This window comes from Rhinopithecus roxellana, chromosome 13 (assembly GCF_007565055.1).
Source record: "Rhinopithecus roxellana isolate Shanxi Qingling chromosome 13, ASM756505v1, whole genome shotgun sequence".
In the NCBI taxonomy this organism is placed as follows: Eukaryota; Metazoa; Chordata; class Mammalia; order Primates; family Cercopithecidae; genus Rhinopithecus; species Rhinopithecus roxellana.
Genome location: NC_044561.1, coordinates 35,714,293 through 35,737,335, shown reverse-complemented (window position 1 = coordinate 35,737,335; position 23,043 = coordinate 35,714,293). Strand labels below are relative to the sequence as shown.

At 54.8% G+C, this 23,043-nt stretch overlaps 1 protein-coding gene across 2 annotated transcripts in view; it reads right to left on the bottom strand.

The window, feature by feature from the left end:
• Nucleotides 1–22,616, bottom strand: part of CYTH4 (cytohesin 4) — a 33,177-nt gene extending 10,561 nt beyond the window's left edge. For both annotated transcript variants that reach the window (XM_010389199.2, XM_030914207.1), the window contains exons 1-8: nt 22,460–22,616; nt 12,695–12,777; nt 10,723–10,787; nt 9,403–9,469; nt 7,763–7,881; nt 5,526–5,606; nt 3,801–3,913; nt 1,398–1,546 (exon numbers count right to left, since the gene is read on the bottom strand). In XM_010389199.2, the coding sequence (XP_010387501.1) occupies nt 1,398–1,546; nt 3,801–3,913; nt 5,526–5,606; nt 7,763–7,881; nt 9,403–9,469; nt 10,723–10,787; nt 12,695–12,777; nt 22,460–22,478 (696 nt within the window). In that variant the 5' untranslated portion in view covers nt 22,479–22,616. The remainder of the gene's footprint in view (nt 1–1,397; nt 1,547–3,800; nt 3,914–5,525; nt 5,607–7,762; nt 7,882–9,402; nt 9,470–10,722; nt 10,788–12,694; nt 12,778–22,459) is intronic.
• Nucleotides 22,617–23,043: the final 427 nt, after the last annotated feature.

The following is a 23,043-nucleotide window of genomic DNA, read 5'->3' as shown; positions in this document are numbered from 1 at the left end:
GTCACCTAGCAGGCAAATGGGGAAGATGGGAATAGACCTGAGCTCCAACCAGCTTTCACGCTCTCATGCTATGGAGTGGCTCCTCTCTGATGCCCTTTCTCCTCTTGGGACCAGGCAAGAGGTGGGTTAAGGGTGAGGCAGTTCTCAAACACTGAGGGGGCACCAGAATCATTCCAGATCCAGGATCCACCCCAGCCTTGGAGGCAGGAGGTATAGGTATACTCGGTGCCGAGCTGGGACGTGGTGTTCGCGCCCCCTCCGCCCCTCCCCTGCTGGGCTCTGACCATGGAGGAGATTGAAGCTCATGAGGCTCTGGAGCATCTCCAGTCTTTGAAGTGAACTTGTTCATTCATGTTTCCTAAGCCAGGCTCTGAATCTCTCCTTCCTGTTCTTACAAATTCCCCCTGGCTCCCTGTGGCCCGGAGGAAACAGGCAAACTCCTGAGGCTGTCATTGGAAGCCCTGGACACTCTGGCCCCACCCACTACTGTGCATATATACCACACCTTGGCCACACTGGACACCTCTCCTTCCCCAACCAGGACACGGCTCCGTTCTGGCCACTTCTTCTTTATGAAATCTCATTTCCCAGCTTCTCCTTTGGGAACACTCCCATGTAACCTTCAAGGCCCAGTTCAGAAGTCACCTCCTCTGTGGAGACTTCCAGGATGGCACCCTTCCCTGCCCCCAGAGCAATGACAGCCGCAGTGACAGCAGATCTGCGTCTCCAGAGCTCCATCCCCACAGCCAGCATGGCATGAATCATGCAGCCTTGTAATTCACATGTGTACGGTCCTCCCACCAGACCCTGAACTTGGTCAGAGCAGCGTATGTGGTTGATTCATCCCTGTGGCCCCCATGCTGGGCGCGGAGCCTGGCATGGTGTGGCAGGGGTACAGGCTATTTGAGGAAGCAACTGGAGGTTTGGCGCCTGCTTGGCTCCCCAGCTTAAGTAGGGCCTTGTGGGAGACCTCAGTTTCCTCCTCTCTACGGGACAGGGGGCCTAGAGCAGAGACTGAGGGTTTTCAGGCCTGACACGCTGAGCGTCTAAAAATCTCTCTTCTAATAAGTAGACCTGGGCTGTGTGAGGTACCCTTTTGGGAAGATGTGAACGATGGCTGCCCAGAGTCCCCCAAAGGCTTAAATCTGGGTGGACCTCCTGGGTAGTCTATCTCAGACATCCTTCTCAAAACGGGGGCCTCTCTTGGGCAGGTGGGTTTCAGCACCAATGTGCTTTGTGACGGTGCCTCTCAAGACAGTGACAGCCTGGGTGGGCCACATCAGCAGAGTCCCCACTGGAGGCTGTCTATCTCAGAGGAGCCCCTCCCGGGCCGTCCACTAAAGACAGGTCCCTCCTGGATTCCCCGGGCCGGGCTGGGTGGGCTGCGCCTCTCTCACCCGCAGCTGGTCCTCGGGCAGGTCACTACCATTGTTGATGCCACGGTTCATGGACACAAAGCGCTCAAAAGGCGGCCTGTCCCGGACGTTGGGGTTGTGGAGGCTGGTATTGAGCATGATGATGGAGAAGGACAGCACGTAGCAGGTGTCTGCGGAGGGGACAGCGGTCACAGTTCTGGCCCTGGCCACTCTCCCTGCCTCTGCCCCAGCCCCAGCCCCTTCTAGGGCCCAGAATCTGCCATGGCAAGGCCCCCGAAGGTCCACCCTGTCCCCCTGACTTGGGCTTTGAGGCCCAGCCTCCCCTCCCTTCCCACTCTTGCTGGTCCCCACCCCCTCTTAAACTATCCTCAGCCTGTCTTTCTGAGTCCCTTCCCACCTCCACGCTTTGGTTCCTGCTGGACCCCCTGCCAGGCCTGCCCTCCCTTCCCTCCTCTCCACTTCAATCCTCCTTCTCGTTCAGCCCGGGGCTTCCTCCCCGCAGAGCCCTTCCAGCCCCCTTCCCACTCTATTCTCTGCCTCTCGGAACCCAGAGAACACTCATTGTTAGCAGCGCTGTTCAGGGCTGAGCCACTGCTGCTCTGTAATCTTGCTGGCGTTCCTCCTGAGTCCCAGCGCCTCTCCCATTATTCAGACTTTCAAGTGCTCAGGAGGGAGGGCTGGGCTGATGGCTGGGGAGGGAGGTGATTGCTACTCTGGCAGGGTCTTTTGTCGAGTATTTGGGCCCTGGATCCAGAGCCAGGGAAGTTCAGCTGCGTCTCCAACTCTCTGGTTGACCTTGGGAAGTACGTGACCTCCCTGACCTTCAGCTTCCCCATCCTTGACATTCAGAGGCTAATCTTTGAAGTAACTGCCTGTTCTGGAACATCAATGATTCTATCTCTGATGGCAGTGGCACCGAGCATTGTTGGTGCTTGCCCTGTGCTAAGCTCTCACATCCCCATGCCTAACCTATGAGGCAAGTCCTGTTGTCACTTCCACTCTACAGATGAGGAAACCGAGGTACAGGAGGTTAAGCTATATGCCCAACAAAATTAAGAAGTAATTGGACCGTGATTCAAATCTGGTGCTTTAAGATGCCTTCTTTCCTACCTACAACTATTTATTGAGTACATACTCTGTGCTGTGGGCCTGGGAGTCGTTGATGATGAGTCTGATAGGGTCCCTGCCCTTGCAGGCTGTTTTAGACTTGTGACAGATAATAAACAAGCAAACACTAAATTAAGATCTAACTACAAAGTAGAGCAAATATGCTGGAAGGTTTGTCCATGGACAGAGCCAGGAGGCGGCGTGCTCGCAGACAAGTCATTTCATCTCTCTGAAGCTATATTCCATATGTCAGGGAGGGATGAGAAGACTACTGACCTCAAACGGTTGATGTATGGATTGAGTGACTTTGGCCGGCGGTGGTGGCTCATGCCTGTAATCCCAACACTTTGGGAGGCCGGGGTGGGCGGATCACCTGAGGTCAGGAGTTCGAGACCAGCCTGTCCAACATGGTGAAACCCCGTCTCTACTAAAAATACAAAAAATTAGCCAGGCATGGTGGTGGGCACCTGTAATCCCAGCTACTTGGGAGGCTGAGGCAGGAGAATTGCATGAACCTGGGAGGTGCAGGTTGCAGTGAGCTGAGATCATGCCATTGCACTCCAGCCTGGGTAAAAGAGAGAGACTCTGTCTCTCAAAATAAAATAAAATAAAATAAAATAAAAATAAAAAAATAAAAAAATGATTGAGTGATTTTGCCTGTGTAAAGCACTCAGTGCATAGGGATTACTCAATACACAGGGTTGGTTATTGTTGTTATGATAACTAGATCCAGAGAAGAGGCCAGGACAAGTTGGCCTTGATGGTCCCTCGCCCACTCTGTCCTCTGGATGTCTTCACATGGGCATTGGGTTAGCCCTGGGAGAGAGGGCTATGGAGGACTGACCTTTGTGGATCTCCTTCTATGCCCCTTTTTGCCCCTACACCCTGCCCAGGCCGTTTCATGCTTCTGGGCCTTTGTTCCTACTGAAACTCCTGCCAAAAAGGCCCTTTCTCCCCTTAACCTCCTGGAAAACTCCTATTCATCCTTCAAAACCCCATTCAGGCCTCACTGTCTCTGAGAAGCCATCTTGGACATGCTGATTCCCCTACTCCTGCCCTCAGACAGGGGTGCTGCTGCCTTAGCTTTAGCATCCTGTGCTATCATCTCCTGCCTCCTCTCCTAAGAACTGTGTCTCAAGGCAGCTCTGTCAGACAAGCACCCAGCAGCACTGAAGTTGGTGCTCAGCGAGGGATCATGAAGGGGTCTGGGCTGCCAGGATCTGGGTACTTGGGGGAAGCTTGAGGGGGTCTGTGAAATCTATGCCTGGCAATGATGAAGAGGTCCCAGAGCCCTGGGTCCCACTCCCCTCCTGGCACCTGTGGACTGGAAGACGCCAGGGTTGCAGAGGCAGTATCGAGTGGCAAAGGCCTCCATCATCCGGTCTATCTTCTGGGCCTCGCCCGGCAGCCGGAAGCTCCACAGGAACTGCCTGGGGGAGAAACGGGGCCACGGGCAGTGGAGTGGGTGGGGGCTCTCAGGGGCCCCAGACAAGCTGCCCTATCTCTCTCAGGTTTAGTCTCTGTATCCTGTAAATGGGGGAATCTGCAACTGTCATCTGGGCTCACAGGGAAGTGGGATTGGTACCATGGAGTCCCAAGCACGCGGGGGGTAGCCAAGAAATGCCTTTTCTTGCAGAATACGGAACTAAGCACAAGCCCCGCTCTGCATATCTGAATCCCAGCACTGATGGCAGCCCAGTCTGCCTCAGCTGGAAAGGCGGCTTTTGCCTGGCCCGGGGTCTGTGGTTCCCCACACCTGGCCTTTGGGCTCTGAGATCTGGCTGTGGGACACAGTTGAGGAGGGGTGAAGCAGGGGTTTCCCCTTGCTAGGGCTCCCTTTCTTGGAATTTTGACTTCCCTCTAGCTCTGGAAGTTTATGGTTTCCACAGCTTCAAGCTAAGTTCTCTGAGGGTGAGAACTGGGCCTGTATCTCTCGCTTTCCTGGTGGGCTTCACATAGTCCTGGGCCCCTAGCAATGGCTCAGTAAATAAGTGAATGAATGAATGAATGAATATGTGAATGAATGAATGAAAGAATGAATATGGGAGACTCCCAAGTCACCCACCCCTCTCCCTTAAAGAGCTGGGAGTTAGAGAACACTGGATGGTGGTGGCTTCTTCCTTCTCTGTATTGTAAACTCCTACTCACCCTCCAAAGCCCAGATCAGATGCCCCTTCTTGGAATCTGAGTTTTCGAGCAGCATCAAGACTTACTAAGCACTTACTGCGGACCAATTCTAAACCCTTGCTCATTTAGCCTTCACAACCCTATGAACTTGGTACTATTATTATCCCCATTCTACGGATGAGGAAACTGAGGCACAGGGAGGTTTACTTTTTATTTTTTGTGAGACAGAGCCTCACTCTGTTGCCCAGGCTGGAGTGCAGTGGCGTGATCTCGGCTCACTGCAACCTCCACCTCCCGGGTTCAGGCGATTCTCCTGCCTCAGCCTCCCGAGTAGTTGGGATTACAGGCACCTCAGCCTCCCGAGCAGCTGGGATGACAGGTGCCTGCCACCATGCCTGGCTAATTTTTGTATTTTGTGCGTGTATATGGCTTTTGCTCAACGTCACATGGGGGTGAGCAGCAGAGCTGGGATTTGAACTGTATAGTCTGGCTCAAGAGTTTGTGCTTCAAACTGATAACTGTACTGCCTCTGTAGCTGTAAAAATGAGTACCAACAACGGTACCCTAATTAGAAGCTAATAAGTGATAATAAATGGAATACCTACCAAGCAGTCTTATAAAATAAATAAAACATGCACTAATCCAAAAAGTAGGAGAATGACCGTAATAAAGCAATAATGATGAGAATGATTAAATACGGGCGTGATAGAATTCTAACGTAGCAAGAAGGCAGTATTTGCAAGGAACTAGGCCCTTTCCCAGGCGGTCCACCCCAGCTCTGTGAGGCAGTACTATCATGAAGTCATTCTTCTTCCTCGCCTCCTCTTCTTTGCTCCCAACCCTTTGCGCTGTTAGCTGTGTGGATCGTGACATCCCCAGCCACTGGGGCTGGGACCCTGATCCAGGACTACTCACCTGAGGGCCTGGACGAGGTTGAGGTTGGCGAACTCATGGCAGTCCACGAAGGCCTGGAGGACCTGCAGGTTGACGGGGTCCCTGGGGAGGGGGCGGAAGGGAGGGTGAGACACACTTGGATACTGGCTGGCCCCCACCTCCTGGAGGGGGTTGAAGTGGGGGAGGGAGAGGACAGAGACATCTGTCCTTATGGGGTCCAGCTGCCATCTGGTGTGTTCTCATCTGTCCCACCCATATCACACTCCGAGGGCACACCCTTGTCCTCCCATGCAGAAACACACACCTTCACTGTTCACCAGCGCTGCTCTGGCCCGGTAGGGGAGCCCTGGCTTTGGAGCGGCCTGCCCTCAGTCCAGGCCTTCCTCATTTCCTATAACTTCCCACCTGGCGACCTCCCGGAAGCCACTTGACCTTCCCAGTCCCAGCTTCCTCATCTGTACAAGGGAGAGAAGCTGACCTCCCCCATCTCCTCCCTCTCCCCAGCTCCTGAAGCAGGAAGTTGCCCTTCTCACCATCTGCATGCCCTGCTCACCCCAGGAGGGAGGGGTGTCCTTGGGAGCTGGGGAGAGGGCTGTTGACTCCCTGGTCCAGCTTCACTCCTATCCCCTTGCCCGCCCCTCAGACCAGTCCTTTGCCCAGAGCCCTCTCACAGATCCTCACCTCCTCATCCACTATATCCTCCCTCTCTCCTCCCATCTAGTCTAGATTCTTGAGCCTGTTTCTGACCCCAGGGCCTTTGCACTTGCTGCTCCTGGACTGCTCCTCCCCCAGATGTCTGTACTGATTTGGTCAAATGTCACCTTCTCCATGAGACGCTTCTTGCCCACACTATTCTAAATCACAGCCCCCAACCTATGGTGCCCAGAGTGTCTTCCTTCCTTCCTTCCTTCCTCCCTCCCTCCCTCCCTCCCTCCCTCCCTCCTCCTCCTCCTCCTTCCTTCCTTCCTTCCTTCCTTCCTTCCTTCCTCCCTCCCTCCCTCCTTCCTTCCTTCCTTCCCTCCCTCCCTTCCTCCCCCTTCCTTCCTTCCTTCCTTCCTTCCTTCCTTCCTTCCTTCCTTCCTTCCTTCCTTCCTTCCCTCCCTCCCTCCCTCCCTCCCTCCTTCCTTCCTTCCCTCCCTCCCTTCCTCCCCCTTCCTTCCTTCTTTCCTTCCTTCCTTCCTTCCTTCCCTCCCTCCCTCCTCCCTCCCTCCTTCCTTCCTTCCTCCCTCCCTCCCTCCCTCCCTCCCTCCCTCCTTCCTTCCTTCCCTCCCTCCTTTCCTCCCCCTTCCTTCCTTCTTTCCTTCCTTCCTTCCTTCCTTCCTTCCTTCCTTCCTTCCTTCCTTCCTTCCCTCCCTCCCTCCTCCTCCTTCCCTCCCTCCCTCCCTCCCTCCTTCCTTCCTTCCTTCCTCCCTCCCTCCCTCCCTCCTTCCTTCCTTCCCTCCCTCCCTTCCTCCCCCTTCCTTCCTTCTTTCCTTCCTTCCTTCCTTCCTTCCTTCCTTCCTTCCTTCCTTCCTTCCTTCCTTCTTCTCTCTCTCTCTCTCTCTCTTTCTTTCTTTTGCTTTCTTTTTTGAGATGGAGTCTCGGTCTCCATTTGTTGCCCAGGCTGGAGTGCAATGGCTTGATCTTAGTTCACTGCAACCTCTGACTCCCGGGTTCAAGCGATTCCCCTACTTCAGCTCCCGAGTAACTGGGATTACAGGCACCCACCACCACATCTGGCTAATTTTTGTATTCTTAGTAGAGACAGGGTTTCACCATGTTGGCCAGGCTGGTCTCGAACTCCTGACCTGGTGATCCACCCGCCTCAGCCTCCCAAAGTGCTGGGATTACAGGTGTCAGCCACCATGCCTGGCCAGTCCCCGGCATTTCTGACTTCCTTTCCCTGCTTGATTTGTATTCCACAGAGCTTATCATTCTCCAACATATTTTGCATCTATTGAGACTGGTCTCTCCCATTAGTGTGGACATCTGAGGATGAGAGTTTTGTCTGTCTTATTCACTGGTGTACACCCAGGGCTTAGGATGGTGCCTGGAACACAGTAGACCCTAAGCAACATGTATTTGTTGAATAAATTACTAAATGAATGAAGGCAGTCAGGCTTTGACTCAGAATCTGGAGGGGATGATCCCTGAGTCCCTCAAGCCCTAGGAGTAATGACTTTCCTGACATAATTCATCCTCTCACCTGCACATTCACACACCTGTACACACCTGCACACCTTCATTTCCTGCCTCCCTAAGGCTCCACTCCTTCTTACCTCTCCCCCAAGTAGGTACCAATGGCTGTCTTGTTGAGGCCCTCGCCTTTATACAGGAACCGTGCGATGTCCTGGATGTCGGGGGTCAGCAGCTTGTGCTCAATGAAATACTGGATACCCTGGAGGGAGTACAGAGAAGCTGTGAGCAGCTCCTGCATGGAAGCAGGCCTGGGAGGGGGAAGGGAGGAAGGAGCTCCCGTGGCCAGAGCCTTAGAGCCTGGCACTCTGGTGTTGACACAGTCTGTTCTGGGAAATTGTGATCTCCTCCTTCACAGGAGCTGCCTTTGTGAGGTGGTGAGTCCCCCATCACTGGAGGCGTGCAAAGAAAGTCAGCCTTCCTGCCATGAACCGGGTTCATGCCGGGTACTCCCCAGGGTCCCCTTCCGTCTGACATTCTTTGATTATATGTTTCAGTGATTCTAGGAATTTGTAATTCTGAGATTCAATGATTCAGCCATTTCTTTTGTTCCCCTGAAACTCATATTATTTAAAAATAGCATTTCATTCTTTCACACAAGTAATCTATGTCTATTGTATAAAAGTTAGAAAAAACCAGCTCAATCCAAAGGGGAGGAAATTGTCCGGGCCTTACCGCTTGGAGGCAGACAGCTTCCATTGTGGTGACCTTCCTTCCCTTTCTGTATGAAAATGGGCTCAGACCATGCCTGTTGCATTTAAATCTGCTTTTCGGATTTGACAATATCACAAACATCTCTCCTCACCACCGAGGCACTCAGAGTTTGTCATCCTAGTTTTAGGAGTTGGAGGTTAGGGTCTCTGGCTCTCCGTGAAGATTCCCCTGTGTTCCACTGCTGGAAGGTGGGCACAGGCCACGAGGGCCGAGTGACAGGCAGAGGATGCAGAGGACACCCCGGGTGCTGGGTGGGGTGAGAGTGTGAGCCTGTGGGGGTCTCTGTGGATGGGAGCAGGAAGGAGTCCAGAGGTCTGTGGCCATGAGAGGTGAATGGTTGTAACACTTTGGGCCTGCGATGCGGACAGGGAGCCTTCTAAGCCAGAGCGAGAAATTTCCAGGGACCCCAGCTTGGCGCTCTCTGCTGGCTGCCCTGACCCCACCTCAGTGTATCTGCCTACAGTTTCCTTCTGTCTCGGTCCCTTCAGAAAAGGAAGCCCAGCTGCCACCTGGCGGGGTGAGGGGTGGGGCTGGGGTTGCTCTGAGGCCAGGGGGCTTGGGAATGGTGTGGGGGAGTGAGGTAACCCAGCCCTGAGCTGCTGCTCCTGCTAGCAGAGGGGTGGGTGGTGGGACCGCAGGACTGGCCTTCCCTGAGCCCAGGGCTGGAAGTTGCTTCTGGAGCCTGAGCCCCAGATCCAAGGGCTCCACTGTCCCAAACCACATTCATGGAGAAGGAAATGGAGGCCCGGAGTGAGGAAGGTACTAGGCCAAGTGCAAGGCCTCCTCCATGCTCCTGGCTCCTCCTGCCCCGGGGCGCTTATGCCTCAGAGTAGACGGGGCCCCCAGCCACAGCTGGCCATGGGGCACTGGACAAGATGCTCAGCTCTGCTGGGCCCAGCTTCCTGCTCTGGAAAGGGGTCTTGTCAGCCGAGGGGAGTGAGAGGACACCAGCCAGGTGCTCCCATGCAGTCCCCATATCCTGTGGCCCGGGCCCTCCACAGCCACCTACCTTTGCAGGGTCCATGTTGAACTTCTTGCGTCCAGTGCACAGCTCCTTCTCCTTCTGGGCCATCCGGCTGTGGACATGAGGACGTCAGCTTAGGCTGCACCAGGACCCTGAATTACCCTCTCCACTCCCCAAGGACCCTTGCCTCAGCAGGAGCCCATACCCTCTAGGGACCTCCAAGTGGGGCCCCCAGGTCCTGCCTGGGAACCATCTAGAGGGGAGAGAGAAGTGCAAGGCCTGGCTCCTCCCAGAACTCTGCAGCTGACTCCTCTGATGGGCCCAGCACGGGCATTTAGCAGCTCTCAGGACCCCGGAGCTGCCGCGGAGGAGGGGCCCTATGCAAGAAACCTTGGGGGAGGGGAGATGGGGGGGTGGGGGGTGGGGGTGGAGGGGAGGAGGCAAGGGCTGAGCATGCAGGCGCTAGAGCCAGGCTCCTGGATGCGAATCTGAGATGGGCTGCTTTGGGCAAGTCACTTCCTCTCTCTGGGCCTCAGTTTCCTCATCTATAAAATGGAGGTGACACCACCTGCCTCCCAGCGTTGTTGAGAGGTTAAAGCACCTAAAACAGTGAGGTGTAGGTGTGTTATTTGTTATTGTTGTGGCTGGAACAGGGGAGCTGGAGAAACGGCCACTTGTGTGTGTGTGTGCATGCGTGTGTGTGTGTCTGTGTGCATGTGTTGGTGGTGGGGGGGAGGAGGCTGGACAGGTGGAGACCTAAGGGGTGGCAGGCGCAGGAGGGGAAATTCCCAGGACATCGCATGTCAGAGTCAGTGCCCTGGGACCCTAGGAGACAGTGTAGCAACCAACCTTCTTGTTGCACAAATGGGGAAACTGAGACCCAGAGAGGGACAGGATCTGTCCCAGGTCACAAAACAGTGAGAATTTTCCATAGAGGCGGTGGGAGTGGCCGGCATCGGGTTAGTGGTGAGTGGGGCGGGGTAGGGCCAGGCTCCTGTCCTCGTGGGGCCCTGGGCTTCCTTGTCCTTGCCCTTGGGGCTGAGCTTCCCTTCTCCTCGCCCATCCCAGGATGGATGTGGTCAGTGATCGGCCAGGGCTGGACCACAGTGGGTCAGGAGAGACTTTGGGTTGGGGGAGGGGAGGACACAGTGTTTCTCAAGAGAGGGTCAGCCTGGAAGCAGGGACCAGGCCTGGGATGGGGCCTGGGTCACCCTGTTCCGGTCTCATTACTGCCTCCTTCTCCCTGGCCAATCCCTGATTTCACCAGGCCCAGGGGTCGGGGGTGGCCCCTGCTCATTCAAGGTGTATGACATCCTTGGGAAGCAATCATAGCAGCTTCTGGGGGTCCCCACCCAGGCCCCTCACCTCTCCTCCGCACTCTCGAAGCAGTCGATTTGGGCAAACACATCTGCGATCTCATCCTTCAGCTTCTGTGGGGTGGCAGGGGCAGGACAGGGAGAGTCAGGGGTGTAGGCCAGAATCCCGGGGGGTTAAGACCCCAGTGACCACTCCTGCCCCTGGGTGTGACTCTCAAACCTGGCCCCTCTCCCTGACCTCTGTCCTGAGTCCCCACTCTGAAGGGCCCTCCACACAGGTGCCCTCCCTCGATGTCTCATAATTTCAAAGTCCCATGCTAAACTATCACCTCTGTCTGCACCCATGCCTCCACTTGCCTTGGGGAGGGGGAACCCCCAAGCCCCCACCCCTTGCCCATCCTATTTCCAACCTTCCCATCTCTCTCCTCTGCAGCCATGAAGTCTGCTCTCTAGCTGAGCCTACCCGACAAGCCGGCCTCCCCGCTGCCTGCCTCCCCCCTGCCCACCTCCACCCTGCCCGCCTCCACCCTGCCCGCCTCCCCCGGCTGGTGTCTTTCTGGAGCACTGCATGGAGCCTGCCCTTCCCCTGCTCAAATCCCTCCCATGGCTCCCTACTGCTTCCTTAGCTTCTGCCCCAGCTTCTCTCTGGCTTTCCTCCATTTACTCTGTCAAGCTCACCCTTGACTAAGTGCCCGCTATGTGCCTGCCAGGTACTACGGGGACACCACGCACAGGCAGCATAGGCCCCTTTTCCAGGGACTTTGCAATTCCCCTGGACTTTACAGAAGAGGACACTGAGGCGTAGAGAGATGACACGACATTCCCACCGTCTGACTCCAAACCTGTGCTTTCCCCAGCTCGACCCCAAGCCCATTTCATCTTGACCCTGCAGGAGGCACCCAGTGGCAGAGGGGACCCCCTAACACCTCCCCCTGTCAACCACCAGCACCCCCTGCAGGAGAGCAGCATGAGCCCCTGGCAGGCACTCCCAAGAGGCACCCAGCCCCTTTCTCCCCAGGATCTGTGGGGTGCTGGTGAGGGGCTGGTTCCAGGGGCTTGTCCTGAGACTCAAGGCCAGCATGGGACTTGGGAGCCTGTGTCTGAGCCCTGTCAGCTCCTGTTCATGCCATCTTGGCAGAGCCACTGAGTGGTTGCCCACAAATACAGTGGGGATTTATTTGCAAGTATTAACTGAGCACCTATTAATGCTGCGCCCTGCAGGTGGGGGATGCAGTGGTGGGCAAGACAGACCTCGGCTCTATGTTCATGGAGGGCATAGTCTGGTGGGGTTGGGATCATGGGTGGTCATAGGGCAATGACCATGCAGAGCACCATCAGAGCAAGGTAGAGAAAGCCTGGCACATAGTAGGTGCTCAATAAAACACCAGCTGAGTGAATAATTTTGTGCCTTCATTCCTCACTGAAATCCTAAGTTCACGTGCATGGGAGTGGGGGTGGGTACAGCCACCGCAGCCCAGGCAGATGAGACTGTGAGTGCAAAGGCCCAGGGGCAGGGCTGAGCAAGGCATGTTCCAGGAACAGAACCCAGCCTGTCTTGGAATCTGCCGACCCAGATGAGCTGACATCTGAGTCTGATTGGTGAAGTGGTAAGTGCTGGGCACATACTGGGAGTTATCATGACCAGGTGGTCTACACTCTGCAGGGGTGAGACCTGGTTGAAGCTTCACCACTGGGGTCAGAGCCTGTCCTGTGATGAAGCGAGTAAAGGCCGGGATGGGGCTGGGCACACAGTGGGTGCCTAATTGGATCGCTGCCTCCCTCCCCGGCTCTCCCGGTCCTCCCTGGGTCTCAGGGTGTCTGTCTGCAGTCTTGCTGTTATCCCTGCTCCTGGCGCTGGGAGCAAGGCTGATATGGGCCAGAATTGGCCACACTGTCTGACCAGCAGGAGCTGGTAGGGCGTGTGCAAGTGTGCAGGAGTGTCTGCTTACGGGCACATGTGGCGTGGTGTGTGTGGGCATGGACACGTGTGCGAACGTGTGTGGACACGGGTGTGCGCTTACCTGGATGTCCTCCAGGAGCTGCTTCCGGTGCCACTTGATTCTCTGCAACTCTTCTGTCTCCCCGCTGCTCAGCTCCGTGGGCTCTACAGAGAGATAACCAGCCTTCCCCGTCACTCGGCTCTAGCCACACCCACTTGCCCTCACTTCTGCAGGGCCTCCTTCCCTCCAGAAACCCAGGATTTGCCCTCTTCACAGAGGCCCACCTCCTCCAGGAGGCCTCCCCTGACTGCCCTATCTAAAGCAGCCCCTGCTCCCTCCCTTCCTGCCCTGCTTCCTGTTTCTCCCACCCCCTGGATAGACACCCCCCAAAAGGATCTTGTTTCCTTTTATCTTTTCTGTCCCTCCTGTTAGACTCTTGGCTCCATGAGAGTTCAGCTGTTCTATTCTTTTGCTCACTGCTGTGTCCCCAGCACCCAGAAAGAGTCTGACCCGTTGTAAGCACTCAGTTAAACACTTGCTGAAGGCATGCACACCTTCCCCGAACTTGAATCCCCTCCTCCACTGACTCACGGGCTCATTATTTATTCACTTATTTATTTGAACAACCAGGAAGTGGCATACCATTTTCCTCACATCCCATTGGCCAGAATGTAGTCATGTGGCCACACCTAGCTGCAAGGGAGGCTGGGAAATGAGCCTGTATCAGGGTGGTCCTGATGTCCTTACTATGTAAAATGGGGAGGCTGGATTTGGGGGATATTTTGTAGTCCCTGCCCCCAGATACTGAGGCTCAGAGAGGTGAGGTAACTCAACCAAGGTCCCACAGGGAAGTGGTCACTGAGCCAGAATGGGACCTTGAATTGGGCTGATGCCAAAGCCTGTGCTCTTTCATCTCCACTTGGAAATGAATAAATTAAATAAGATTTGTATGTGCTGGCATTTTATGCAAGGTGCTATGATGATGCCCACAACTAGGTCAGCTGTCCTAGCTTCATGCTTCATGGTGGCTTCAGTTTCATCCACAACACTCTCCTTCTCTGAGTAAATGGCCTCCCTATTACTCAGAGAGAGAGTCCTCATCCTGGGCCTGGAGCCTCCACAACCTCTCCAGCCTTGGCAGCGAGACTTATTCCCTGCCATTCCCAACAAGAGCCTGCCAGTCGAGCCTGCCAGCTCCTCCCTGTCCCAGAGCCATCCAGGACTCGGTCCCACTTCCCTGTGTTTGCCCAGGCAGCTCCTGTACTCTGGGATGCCTTCTCCTGTCTGCCTGCCCAAATCCTCGCTGACCTTCAAGTTCCAGAGTCAGGAAGTGCCTGGCTGCATTTCTTAAAGGTTTTACGAGGATAGACATCATTTCCCCCAAAAGAATGCAGAGGGAATGTTGAATGCTCCCTTTCCCTACTTCTCCCTCTCATGACTAAGCAGGCATCGTGGATGTTGAGATTAAAGCCCCATGTGGAGATGGCAGGACACCAGGCTAGATGGAGCCCAGGTCCCCAGGCAGTGATGTGGAGAAGACTCATCATATTCATCTGGACCACCTATCCATCTGGACTTTTCAATGAGAGAGAAATCAGTCTTGAGAACGTTTCGGTCACTGTTATTCTGAGTCTCTTTAAGCAGCTAAACCTGAGATATACCTAATACAGCATCTTCATCTGTGGAATATGAACCATAACCCTTGCCTCAGAGGGCAGCTGTCAGGAAGGAAAGAGCTAAACTTTGTCAAACACCCAGCAAGAATCCAACATATGCTGAGTCCAACATGCGTACAATGGGTGCTGTCTGCATCCACCCTCCTCTTCAGGACCAAGGCGCCATACCCTCAGCTGCTGGGAGGAAAGCCTGCTGATGGCTCCCAGCTGACTCCCTCCCCAGACACTAGCCTCAGCCAAAGGGAGGTGCCTCACCCAGGAGTCCCCCTGACCAAGGGCAGGCCCTGCAATAAAAAGCCAAGACCCCTTGCCTGGTTTCAGGACCTGCCCCAGTTTTCAGATCCAGAACCTTGGGACTGAAGGAGAGGCTGGGTCCCAAAGGAAGAGTCCTGCAACACTGTGGCAAGTATATATGGCAATGACTCCCTGGTTCTTCCCTAAAAACACCTGTGGCCATTAACTCCAGTAACTGTACGTGGGGGCAAGGGGAATATCCAAACATTCTGAGGATTGTTGGACACAGGGTCCAAGTTGACATCAGCGCTCAAGACTGAAGTGTCTTCAAGGCCACGTTTGAGTGGGGGTGCATAGAGACCAGGTGATAAATGAAGTCTTGGCCAGGTCCAGCTCGCTAGGGGTCTGCTTGATTCATGGCCGCTTTCCTGGTCTACAGATGTAGAATTGGAATGAACATCCTTGGTTCTTGACCCCATATTGGTACCTTGGCCCACAGGGTCAGAATCATTGTAGTGGGAATAGCTATTGGGAAATTCATGAAGCTGACCCATTGTCCCCAGAGCAAAGAGAGGAAATAAAAAACGATATCCTGAGGAGAATGGCAGGTTTGGGTGCCACTCTTGAGACCTAATGGATGCAGGAGCAATGGCCCTCGTCACATTCCCAAGCACTTCCCCAGGTGGGAGGATGGCCTGCTTCTTCCAGCTGCTTCCTTTTGGCAGAGAATTATATACTATGCAGAAAACAGTTCCTGGAATGGCACCGGGTCCTGGTAGAGATAGAGTGCCAGCCCGCAGAACATCATGTAACTAAGTAGCCCAGATGACTTCATCTGACCCACTAAGTCAGAAGGTCAAGCGAGCCCAATAGTAACCCTTTGTGAGTGGTATATCCAGGAGCAGGTGTGAGCAGAGACAGAGGGCTCCAGTAGGCTCCAGGGATAGGTGGCCCAGACCCTCATGACACCTGCTGCTGGTGCACCAGGGTCTATCCCTCTGCTTACACCATGACCCACATGGGTGGGTCCCTTGTGACTTTCTGACAATGGAGGAAAATGCCAAGGTTGGTTGCAGAATGAGTTGGCTCAGAGTTTGGGCACAAGTGAAAACTGGGTAGCTACTGAAGTACAGCCCTGCTCAAAGGTGTGCTGGAAAGACAGTGGTGAGGGCAAGTCCTCCCCGGGGGCAGGGCTTCAGGCAGGGCACCTGGCCATCCACTTCCTGTGAAAAGAGAAGTGGCTTCCTGAAGCCAGAATACCCATGCATCATGGGCAGTGGTGAATGGCTTGACTTCTTTGTCAGAGGCCAGAAAGAAGGAAGATGGGAAGATCAGAAACACAGAAGTCAGGAGAAGAGGCAGGTGGATGACCCCATGGGAGCGGAATGTCCACTCTGCCAGCAACAGGGACGCATGCTGAGCCCATTGTTTCTCCAGAAGACCAGGGAGCAAACTGATTCCATGAAACCCCTTCTATTCTGCAAAAGTGAATCATCCATCTTGCCTGGAGTCAACACGTGTTGGAAATGTGTTTGCCTTTCCTGCCCACAGGGCCTCAGCCAGCACCACTATCCAGAGGCTTAGGGTGTTTGACCCGCCAACACAGCACACCGCGTAACATCACAGAAGACCAAGGGACGCTCTCTACAGCAAAGGTGGTCTGAAGTGAGCACGTGGCCATGAGATCCACCAGTCTTCTCTAGCATTTCACTGGAAGGTGCTGGCCTGATGGAGTGGAGGGATGGGGCAGCCTTGAGAAGGTGCAGCAGAGGTGTCAGCCTGGAGGTGATATCCTGCTTGGATGGGGCACCATACGCCCTAAATCTACCACCACTGTGTGGTGCTCTGTCTCCAGCAGGCGGTCCACAAGGGTCCAGGAACCGAGGGGTGGGAGTGGGAGTGGCCCCACCTGCCATTCTCCTAGTGACCCACTCTGGAGTTTCCTTTATTTTATTTATTTATTTATTTTTTTGAGAGAGTCTTGCCCTGTCACCCAGGCTGGAGTGCAGTGACATGACCTTGGCTCACTGCAACCTCTGCTTCCCGGGCTCAAGGGACTTTCCTGCCTCAGCCTCCCCAGTAGCTGGGATTACAGGCATATACCACCACACCCAGCGAATTTCTTTTTTTTTTTTTTTAGATGGAGACTTGCTCTGTCACCAGGCTGGAGTGTAGTGGCACGACTTTGGCTCACTGCAACCTCCGCCTCCTGGGCTCAAGGGACTCTCCTGTCTCAGCCTCCCAAGCAGCTGGGACCACAGACACAAGCCACCACATCCAGCCAATCTCTGTATTTTTAGTAGAGTTGGGGTTTCACCATGTTGGCCAGGATAGTCTCGATCTCTTGATCTCACAATCTGCCCACCTCAGCCTCCCAAAGTGCTGAGATTACAGGCGAGAGTCACCGCGCCCGGCCAATTTTTGTATTTTTAACAGAGACGGGGGTTTCACTATGTTGGCCAGGCTGGTCTCGAACTCCTGACCTCGGCCTCCCAAAGTGCTGGGATTACAGGTGTGAGCCACCATGCCTGGCCCACTCTGGAGTTTCTTTCCTCTGCAGGTCTAGAGGTCCTGTTTCCAGGAGGGAGTTGGAGGGGGGAGGACACTTTATACCAGGGGACAAAGCAAGAGTCTTGTGACACTTCAAGCTCACAAACACCTACTCCATGCCAGTCTCTGTATAAGTGCTGTCATTTATTTAATCTTGAAGTAGGTATTTTCCAGTTTGAGACACTGAAGCTTAGGAAGGTGAGGCATGGGAAGTGGCAGTGCTGGAATCCGCACCCTGTTTTGCTGACCCCCACGCCTCTGCCCCAGGAGAGATGGATTCTGAAACTCTTTGGGACATGCAGGGATGGAAGGTGTAAGGGGCCACCTGTGTGGAGACGCAGAGCAGGGACAGCTGGGGAGGCAGTGCTGGAAGCTGGCTCCGGAACTCTTCCGGCAGGAGCTGGCGGGGAGGCCATGGGTCTCATCCACAGAGAAAAACCAATCACCTTGAGTTGCCTTGGAGGTGAACAATCCGATTGTGCTTTGTTTTGTTTGTTGGCTTTATACAGTTTTCCTGTTGGCCTGGGGTTGTGTTTCTGCCTGGGGCGCACCTGCTGGAGGAGGCCGAGTGGATTCCAGACTGGCTGCTTGTCTGAGAGAAGCCAGCGTGGGCTCCAGCATTCCTACGGATGCTCCATGGTGCGGATGGCCAGAAGTGAGTGATGGGGTTCCTGAAGCTCCTCCAAGGCCGACCTTCCTGCTCCCTACGGGGTTTCACCAGCTCCTGGCTCCCACCTGCCCTCAGGGTCCAGGGAATCATTCACACATCCTGTGTTCCAGCCCCTCCTCTGAGCTTCAGATCCGACCATCGCCATATGTATTGGTCACCACTGCTTCTGTCATTGTGCCCCAGATTGAACTTCTAGAATGCTCCTTCCTCCCCATCCTCTTCCTGAATTCCTGAGCCCTGGAAATGGTCCACATTTCCCCAGGAGGCACCCTGACACCCACCTGGCTTTCACCCCTTGGGTCTCCTCCATCACCAAGTCCTACCTAATTCTTTCCCCTTCCACGGTCCCACCGTCGTCCCGGCAACTATCACTTTGCTCGAGGGGACTTCAGGGCGTTCGGATGCCTCCCTGCCTCTTCTACCCATTCTGGTCCAGTTTCCCATGGCATCCCATTGTCCTGGGGACAAAGACTGCAAATCTCACCAGTCCTCCTGCTGTGTTCCCTCCACGCTCCTCTCACACTGCGCTCCTCTCCTGCCCCAGCTCTGTGCTCAGCCTCCCTGGCTGCCCTTCATTCACTCCCCTGAGCTCTAGCCTTCCGAAAGCCTTTGCGCCGCCATTCCTTGCACCCAGAATGGCCTTCCTTCTCTTCTCTGCCAGCAGACCCTCCTATCTCCTACTCCAGATCCCCTTTCAGGGATCCTCCTAGGTTCCACTGAGGAGCCATCCCTGCCCCCACCCCTTCCCATTCCCCACAGCCTTTCTGGGATCTGCATGGCTCAATGACCAAGTCACGCCCTTGGTTAAGGAAGGCATGGTGGCTGAGCACCTATGGTGTGCCAGGCCCTGTGTGTTCCAGGCTCTTCCCATCCACTCTCTCATTGAATCCTACAACCACTCCGAAAGGAAAGGTATTTCTAAGCTCATCCTACAGGCGAGGTCCCGAGACTCAGAGAGGTGAAGTATCCTGCCAAAGGTGACACAGCTGGAGTGTGGCAGAGCTGGGATTCACATCTGGGCCCATCTGGGGCTCGGAGGCTACAGCCCTGATGTTGATCTTCCAAAGCCTGATCTCTTCATACGAATCATCAAACACCTGTCGGACGCTAAATCTGGGTTTCTGACAGGGTTACATGTTTGAGAATAAAGGCAAGATGCAGAATGATGCCTGCAGTTGCCCCCACTCAACCCCTGCAAAGCCAATACTGTAGAGCTGGGGAAACTGGGGCACGGTTCCCAGGGGAGTGGGATTTCATGGGAATAGTGAGCAAGTTGCTTGTATTTTTACCGCACACAGCTCCTTTCATACTCCCTTGTGGTTGACAAGTGTGTTCATGAATCCTCAGTCCCCTGTCCCCTTCTGACGGGGGTCCTGCCCCAATAGGTGGCAACTGGTCAAAGCATCTGAGTCCACAGGAGGATGGTGATGGCCCCGGGCTTGCTGTATCTTACATGGTGCACATGGAGCCCACTGACCCTTCCTCTGTTTGTTAAAAAGAGGAGATTCCTCCCCATTTCAGAGTTTCAGGCACTGGTGTAGGCTCATGGGATATGTTTTTTTGGTTGCTGTTTGTTTGTTTTTTTGAGATGGTCTTTCTCTCTGTTACCCAGGCTGAATTGCAGTGGCGTGATCTTGGCTCACTGTGACCTCCGCCTCCCAGGTTCAAGTGATTCTCCTGCGTCAGCCTCCCGAGGAGTAGCTGGAATTACAGGCACCTGCCACCACGGCCAGCTAAATTTTTTTTGTACTTTTAGTAGAGACGGGGTTTCACTATGTTGGCCAGGTTGATCTCAAACTCCTGACCTCTGGTGATCCTCCTGCCTTGGCCTCCCAAAGTGCTGGGATTATAGGTGTGAGCCACCATGCCTGGCCGGGAGATGTATTTTTAATACTAATAATAATGCACACAAATAATAAAATTACCACCACCACCACAGACCCCGTTTCCTTCTCACTTATCTCTGTGCTTCTCACAGCCTCACAAGGTGTGACATGAACCCCCACCCCAAACCCACAGGCTGGTGCTGCCCTTGTGCCCAGGCCTGTGAATGTGCCCGTCTCCCCGGCCCCTCCCCACTTCCTCTTTGTCCTTCCTCTTTCCCATCGTATTTTTAGAAATTTTTGAGCTTGCAGCCCTGCTTCCAGAACAGCTGGCCTCACTTCCCCTTTCCAGGGCAGGAGGAGGACGCCATCTCAGGGTCCTAAATAAAGAGGCCCCTCAAAGTCTCAGTAGGAGGGACCCTGGGGCAGAGGGGGTGTGGGCGGAGCTGCTCCCCTCCCCAGCCCCACAAGCCCCACAAGCCCCACAGGCTCTGCAGAGTGTGGCTTCCTCTCCCCAAGCTGAGCTGGCTCTATTTTTAATTGCACCTGCCTGTCTTATCTGCACCAGCGCAGTGCTCGTCTTTGGCCACACTGGGGCTTTGCTGTCTGGTGCTCTCATCTTCCCGGCAGGCCTTGGGGGAGGGTGCCTTACTTGCTTCCGGACACAGGCCCACCTCAGGAGAGGAGGGGAGGCAGCCCTGGGGAACCCTGAGTCACCAGCCTATCCATAATAAAGGTAGGAAAACTGAGGCCCACAGAAGGAAGAGACCATGACCACTGGCAGGGTGGTGCAGAGCTGGAACCTGAGCGAGGTCTGGCTAACTCCCAATCCGCGCTTCCCCAGGCCAAGCCAGGATGATGGCACCCACGTAGAGATGACAAATCGGAACGCAGAGAGGGGAAGTCACTGGGCCACGGAGAAGCCCGAATTAAGACCCAGTCTGGGCAACAGGGAAATGACCTTTCCTCCCTCCCCCTGGCCTCCTCCTGCAGGAGGTCTTCCCAGATCTCCTCTGCCCCAGTGGGAAAAGCTGCTTCCTCCCATCTCTAAGCCTGTGTCCATTTGCACGGCTGGGTCAGGGTCCTGCAGGGTCTGACTCCTGCCTCTCCACCCCGCCCCCAACATTCCAGACCAACACCCATCCCCCAAGGTTAGGCCCATGGCTGGGTCACTGCCATCCCCAGCACTCCTTAGCACACTGGAAGGTTGTAGAGTGAATGAATGAAAAGACCAACTACACAATGGAGAACCAATTGACCCCATTAATCCATTGCTGCATTGACCCCATTTAATTCATTTCCTCCCTAGTACCAGCTGAAGTAAAGCAGATTCTCCGCTCCCGTGCCCTACCCACAGCCCCGGCCAACCTGGGGCTTTCTCCCTTAGGTTCTCATCCCTGCTCTGCTGCTGACTGGCCGTGTGATCTCAAGCAAGTCAGTCCTCGCCTCTAGTTCACCTCTGGGACCCTCAGTTTCCTTATCTGCAATATGGGGACAGCCATCCCTGTAACCTTAGTATGTTAGGACCCCAAAGGACAAAGTGCCCTGCTGGACACACAGGCGGGGGTCTTGCGTCTCAGTGGGTGCCCTCCCCACCTCATCCCCACCCTCCTGTCTGCTGAGAGGCCTGAGCCAGGTGCTGCCCCTCGCTGGGTCTACCTGTGCCGACCAGGTGTCCCCCAGCTGTGCTCACTGAGCTGTGATTTTGGGAACCTCCAAAGCCCACAGGAGAGGCAGGGGTCAGAGAGTGAGCCCTGGACAGGGAGTCAGGGCACAGGGTTTGGTCCTGCCCCTGCCTCAGAGAGGCTGTTTTCCTCCCTTGGCCTCTTTTCTCCCTTCTGCCACTGGGGGGGCTGTTGAAATGGATCGGCGGTTCTCTAACTGTGTTCCCTGGGGCCTGAGGCTTCCATCTGGGCGTGGGGAGGGGGGAAGGGGGATGCCCAGTGGGCGGGGCCAGGCTGCTCCATGTTAGGTGCATTTGAAGCCAGGGTGCTCCTGGACAAGGCTGAGGTCATCTGGACCTGGGGAGCAGACAGCTCCCACCATCCTTTAGGTTCTGGAATTCCAACAGCCGTGTTCACCAGAACTGTTGCAGCTCTGGAGAACGCTGACGTCCAGGGTACAGAAACTTGGCCCCTCTTCTGGGCCTTCGATTTACCTCCCCAAACACAATCCTGATGTTCTTTTCCTTACCATCTTTGCAGCCTCTTTTCTCCTCTTTCTCCCCAGACACATTGTCCTAGTAGCTGGGGAGGGTTTCAATCAGAGCCTCTGTTGCTCACTCCTGGCCCTCCCCTGGCTCTAGGCTGCGTCCTCAGCCTCCCCAAAGACCACCCCAACCCCTGGCCAGAAAGGGACCTCAAGTCCCTTGTATCACCCAGACAAGCATCGCCGTCACCAACATCACATCATCATCTTAATCACAAGTCACTTTTCTCAGTTCACCTCTGAGCCTTTGGACTGGCTGTTCCTTCTGGCTGAAATGTTTGTTCCTTAGAAGGCCCCTTAGCTGATACCTTCCTCAGGTCCCTCATTAGACAGCATCTTGGGGCCTTTTCCACCAGGCACTCCCCTCTTCCTTATCCTGCTTTACTGTTCTTCATCCTACCTGCCACCAACTGACGTACAGCATCACATTAGAGTCACTGCCTGTTTCTCCCTCTAGAGGACAAGCCCATGAAGGGGGGAACAGCGTCTGCTTTGCTTACTGCTGTGTGCCTAGCCCCTAGAACACAACTGGACGCCTAGATTGAGCCCACAAATGTTTGCTTTGCGCAGCTGCATTTTCCGCCTGTGCTGTATTCCTTTACTAGGACCCTGTGAGGCAGGGGCTGCTGTCCCATTCTAAAAGAGAGCACCCTGAGGCCCAGAGAGGTTGACTGCAGTTGCTTACCTGGGTGGCACAGGTCCATTCCGACGCCCCTGGGGAAAAGATGACCCGTGTTCCTGTTGCTTGTCAACCCAGCTGCTGCTCGGGCTGACCAAGCAAGGATGCGTCACCTTGACTGTAACAGGCCCCTTCCTGCTTGCCCCGCCCAGCCCTGTGTGGGGAGGAAGTCAGTCCTGGCCCACTGGGGTCTCGTGTGCAGGCTTTTGACACAACAGCACTTCCTAAAAACTGGCAGAGTTTCGAGCAGCCGGGACCTTTGCCAGGGAGGGACAGAGGTGGAAACAAACAAACAAACAAACAAACAGATGAAGTGAGGGGAGGGCCAGATAAAAAAGAGAAAGACAGTGAGACAGAAAGAAACACACGGACGCATATGTACACACACACGCACACACGCACACACGCACACACGCACAGACACTGGGGGTGATGTTCACTGAGGATGAACATTTTCCAGGGAATCATGGGCGTTTACCCGGCAACCTCCTCACATGAATGCCATAGGAGCACCCAACTTGGACAGTCCTAGCAGGGACCCCTCTGTTCCACCCCACAAGCTCTCTTCCAACTCCCACTTAAGAAAAGAC